Source organism: Arachis hypogaea, chromosome 20 (assembly GCF_003086295.3).
Source record: "Arachis hypogaea cultivar Tifrunner chromosome 20, arahy.Tifrunner.gnm2.J5K5, whole genome shotgun sequence".
NCBI classification, from domain to species: domain Eukaryota; kingdom Viridiplantae; phylum Streptophyta; class Magnoliopsida; order Fabales; family Fabaceae; genus Arachis; species Arachis hypogaea.
The window spans coordinates 135,974,968-135,980,464 of NC_092055.1; the positions used below are offsets into that span (position 1 = coordinate 135,974,968).

The window sequence follows — 5,497 nt, forward strand, 5'->3', positions numbered from 1 at the left end:
AGCAGAATAATAAAATATGTCTAATTACTTAGCATAAGTATATTGTAAAATTTTTCACAACCTAAACTTGCTTATTCGATTAATATAAGTAGAATTACACATACACAAATATATCATTCGATACAACAATATTTAAATTCTTTTTTTGGTTTCCCACGGTATCCCCCAACCCGGCAGGTCAAGGACTAATCCGTCGCGGTACTGAGCTCCATTTAAGGGTTTGCCGCTGGCCAATGGGTTGCTGCATGCACAAGGCGGGATTCGAACCCCCGACACTTGCTTAAGCGGACTAGTGAGCTAACCACTAGACCAACCCAACTTGGTTAACAATATTTAAATTCACCAATCTTTAAAAACGTGACGTAACAACGTGCTCTGTTTCTGTTCACCCTAATTCTTATTTGTTGATAAGTAAGCAATTCAATGTTTCAACCAAGTAAGAAACCTGTTTAAGTTCCTTGAAGAAGCACCTTTTTCTCCAATGTTGTGCTTTAACTTCTCCATGAGCTTATGAGACCTTGGTGTTGTGTTCTCATCACCAAGCAGCTGATCCACTTTGGCTTTAATCTCACCACGTGAGATTAATCCATTTTCATCCAAATCAAATCCCAATCCAACCTTTAATACATCACAAATGTATCTTTGATTGAAAAATTGGTCAGCAAAATAGGGCCAACACAAAAAGCGAACTCCATTAGTCAAACCTTCCAAAGTTGAATTCCAACCACAATGACTTACAAAACAAGCTATGGCAGGGTGGCTTAGCACCTTCTGTTGAGGAGCCCATCCAACTATTTTACCTCGATTCCCCTTAAATTCGTCCGGAAAATATATCTTATTTTCGCAATTGGGATCTTGACGAACAACCCAAAGGAAGGGTCTGTTCATCAGCTCGAGCCCAAAAGCTAGCTCAGTAAATTGTTTTTAGTCGAAAAGAGCAATACTACCAAATGCTACGTACACAACAGAATTGTTTTGTTGTTGATCAAGCCAATTCATGCATGACAAATCTTCTTCCCAGAATTGTCCCAAGGATCTTGGAGCTACACTTTTATTATTATCATCACAGATTCGGAATAATGGGCCTACTGGCAATAAATTTGGCATACAAGAAAATGCTTGTGGTTCAAGTTCATATGTACTATTGCACAACCACCAGTCAGTTACATTATCTGAATCTCGGAGGCAGTGCAACACATACTCAAACAATCTCTCTTGAACTAAAGAGTCAAACAAATTTAACCACCATATGACTCTGATGTCCATTGCTGGAATACAAGAGGATAACCAAAAGGTCTTTGTTGTTGATGTTGGTGACCCTGCAATTGTAAAAAATTAGAATAAAAAAAAATGACGTGTTTGATATATAGGCAATAAAAAATATAGATAATATTTAACTTATTTTTAATGTGTATTTTATTTTTAATATGTATTTTATATGAGTAATTGATTTAAAATCTGATTTTTTATCTACACTAGTACGATTGAAAGCAATTTGAGTCCAAGAATACTTGTTATTATTTTTAAATTAGAAATATCATCTTAATTTTAAAATATTATAATTTAAAGAATTTAGCTAAAATGTGTCTTTAAAGTACATGATAAGATTAGAGTAAAGTATCGTTTTTGTTCCCAACGTTTGGGTAAATTCTATTTGTGTTCCTAACGTTTAAATCGTTCTATTTGTATCCCTAACGTTTGTAAAAGTGATTCAATGTTATCCTGTCGTCAATTACATATCATGAGCGCTTTATTTTGAGTTTTAAAAACCTCTTATTGAAATTAGAATATAAATCTTTGGGATAGAATCGATGATCTACTCCGAAAAATAGCTCATCAAATGTTAAAACTAATTCCTACAACATTTATATAATTCACTTTTCTAAGGACATAATTGAATCTAAATACAAATAGTGGGTATAATATTAAAATCGACCACATCCAAGTGAGACCTAATTGAGAATGAATACATCCAAGTGAGAATAATTGAAAAATATAATCTGATTTGTTAGTATAATTGATAGTAGGATAACATTGAATCACTTTTATAAATGTTAAGAATACAAATAGGACGATTTAAACGTTAGGGACACAAATAGGACTTACCCCAAACGTTGGGGACAAAAACGATACTTTACTCGTAAGATTATTATTAATAAAAAGTTTTATTTTTTTAATAAATATAAAATAAATACATTAAAAATTTAAATTTTTGTATTTTTAATAAAAAAAATTTTAATTTATAATCTTAACATATATTTTTAAGACACAAAATAAATAAATTTTAAATTAAAAAAAATTGAGTTGATTTCCAATTGTTATGGATAACATTTTTTACACTGTTAAATGAAAATGGGATCAAAATCATTAACCACATGAGTTAATATTTATATTGGTCTCTAAAATTACACTTATGCGATTGCACCTCAATTTGGTTATCTAAATTTTGATTTACTTAATTTGGTCTCCAATTTAGCATTCATAACTCAGGTTATTTCTTAATTTTATTTTTGTCATAGAATTGTTAATGACGTGCTAAGATGAACTGAAAGTTACTTACTTCACTAGATTTTTTTTAGGGAACAAATTAAGGTAAAAAAATTTATTTGTCATGTCAGGTAGTCGTTATGAAGTCTAGCAATACAGTCATCAATTTATTTTAACACGTCATTAATATTCTACGATAAAAATATGGGACTAATACGAGTCACGAAAATTAAGTTCAAAAATTAAATTAAGTAAATTAAAATTTAAGAAAATAATAAATAGATGCTTGACTTTTTAGTTTGCGAAAATTTAAGTCTCTAAAAATTTGAAAATATATTTAAGTCTTTGATCTTCTCAACACTTGAACATATCGATCTTTCTGTTTACTTGAAGATGATCCATTGTTGTTGTCCATGGATCTGACGACTCTCTTATGGTTGAAGTCTGAGTTGACAAAGATGATATTGCATCCATGATGAACCAGCTTATGTGAAAAGCTCATCATGGGGTTTACATGCCCCTGAGCTGGATATGGAATAACTAGTATTTATAGATGGAATGTAAAGCTCTAATGAACACACTCACTCGCTAATGAACTTAAAGCTCTAAGTATTTATAGATGGAATGTAACAGCCAAACCACTCGCTAGCATGATATTGTCCGCTTTGGCACACAAAGCCTCACGGTTTTGCCTTTGACGATAGGAATGATGGCCAAAGCTCTCCACACTCACTCGTCAAAACGCGTCATGCTAGAGAGAGGTATCCACACCCTTATAAGACATGCTTCGTTCCCCTCTCCAACCGATGTGGGCCTTACATGGAGCAATGCATTTAATTTGTATATGGACTTTAATTTCGTGTTTATTTTTTACTTTGTTTTTTTTGGCAGATATTTTAGAAACACACTAAATTGGTATCAAGAACATATGATAATTCATTTTTGACATATAATTGTCTATCTGGAAAAGGCTAAGATAGCCATGATAAATTAATAATAACACAATCTTCTACTAGTTCCTTTATAAACTAAAGGAGAAAAGGAGAGAGTATCTTAGATTTTCAAAAAATTTAAGTCTATAGAATAATGAAGTATATAATTGTAATATCTTTAATCCATCTTTTTAAATAAGAGGTTTTTTTTGTTTCTTTAAATTTTTTGTATAAGTTTTTTTTTTAATTTGTTTATACTTTTTTTTCTTTTAAGAGATAAGAAGAATTAAATTTTATACTTTTTTATTATAAAAGTTGATAACATGTCATAAAATTATTTTTTTCAAAAATTTAAATTAATAGAAAAAGACACATAAATAGTTATTATATATTTAAAAAAAAAATTTTTAAGTCATTTTCATAATTTATATTATGACTGGAGTATTATTTTGGAAGAGGTAAATACTAAATCAGTACTCAAAAGATTCTGACGCTAATAAAATGGTTCTTTATTTTTGTTATTGACAAAATAACCACCAAAAAATTTTAAAATTTGATAAAATCACTCAACTGTGAAAGGATGACGTCGGTAGAGAGATCCGATGATGGCATAAAACCCCGGCGACGTTTCCAGTGACCTTTTTCTTGGTGTTCTCTTCTTCTTCTCCTTCAAGACGCATCCCCTTCTGCTATGGTAGTTGAAGAAAAAGGCCGGCATGCCGCCAGTGACAGAGTTTTGAAACAAAATTTTGAAGGGGGAGGAATTTAACATAAAAATTTAATAATAATATTTATATTAAAAATAAAATTTATAAATATAATTATTCTTTAAGTTTGTTACTAATAAGATAATAAATAAATTCTACAGATAAAAAATATAAAATAATTTATAATGGTACTCTTTGGGTCTTTAGTAACTTAAAATCTTCAATAATTGAATTAGAACTAAACTTTTCAGCAATTTATAATATTTATTGAATTTTTTATCAATTTATACAAATACAATAATATCAATACTTATTAAATATTCTAATATTTTTTATCATATAAAAAATTAAATTAAATAAACAATAAAATATAAAATAGTATTAAATTAAATAAATAAAAATTACCTAATTTTTTATATTTGAACTCAAAGATAGAAGGAGTGTTACTTGTTAAATAAAGAACTGCGAAATGCGAATTGAAAAGCTATTTTTTTATTTGATTTGATTGTTAGATGATTTTTTTTATTCTTACATTTGTCTGTTAGATAACTTTTTTTATTTGATTTGATTTTATCTTTTAATTTTGATGTGTTGTGAAAGTCAACAAAGGTCAACCCATATCAGTCCAAATTCAACATGTTTTTAATGTTTAAAAGTTAAAACTAAAACTTATTGTGCAATAAAAGTAAGAGATGTATTTGAGCCAACTGAACTATTTTTTATTTTTTGATAAAGTACTACTAATTTTTTTATAAAAAGTTTGGGGTCATGGCCCCAATGTCTCAACTAAACTCTACCCCTACACGCCGCTGAACCTCGTCGCATTCTTCGTGTTCGTCGCTTCTTCTTCAACACGCCGCTGCATCCCTTTCTGCCAGACCACCATGGCAGGCCGCTGCGTCCCCTTCCGCTAGGACAGTACCTCGCCACATTCTCGTGTTTTCTGCTTCTTCTTCTTTAACATGATGTTGCGTCCCTTCGCGTTCCTTCCGCTATGGCAATACCTCGCCGCTGTGTCCTCTTCTATCATGGCAAACCAGAAACTCGGTGAAGCTTTCTGTCATCATGGAAACTCTTTTTGGACGGTTACATCAATATTTTCTGTTCACTATGACGTTATTCTTTTACGGTTAAGTGATTTTGTCAAATTTTAAAATATTTCAAAAATTATTTTATCAATAACAAAAATCAGGTACCATCTTATTAGTACTAAAATCTTTTAAGTACCAATTTAATATTTACCTCTGTTTTAGAGTATAAAAAATATGAATAATTTTGGATGATCATCACTTATATTTATCTATATTTTTAATTATTTTGGTAATATATGTGCGTAACGATAATAAATAAATACTTATTTAAAATCAAAAG

General features: G+C 30.0%; 1 protein-coding gene across 1 annotated transcript; it reads right to left on the reverse strand.

Annotated features, from left to right (window-relative positions):
- Positions 1-420: 420 nt before the first annotated feature.
- On the reverse strand, positions 421-1,266 carry LOC112786449 (UDP-glycosyltransferase 83A1-like). The gene is made up of 2 exons (XM_025829826.1): positions 948-1,266; positions 421-905 (listed from the first exon to the last, which is right to left on the reverse strand). The coding sequence occupies exons 1-2, from the start codon at positions 1,264-1,266 to the stop codon at positions 421-423; spliced, it is 804 nt and encodes a 267-aa protein (XP_025685611.1).
- Between the last annotated feature and the right edge of the window lie 4,231 nt (positions 1,267-5,497).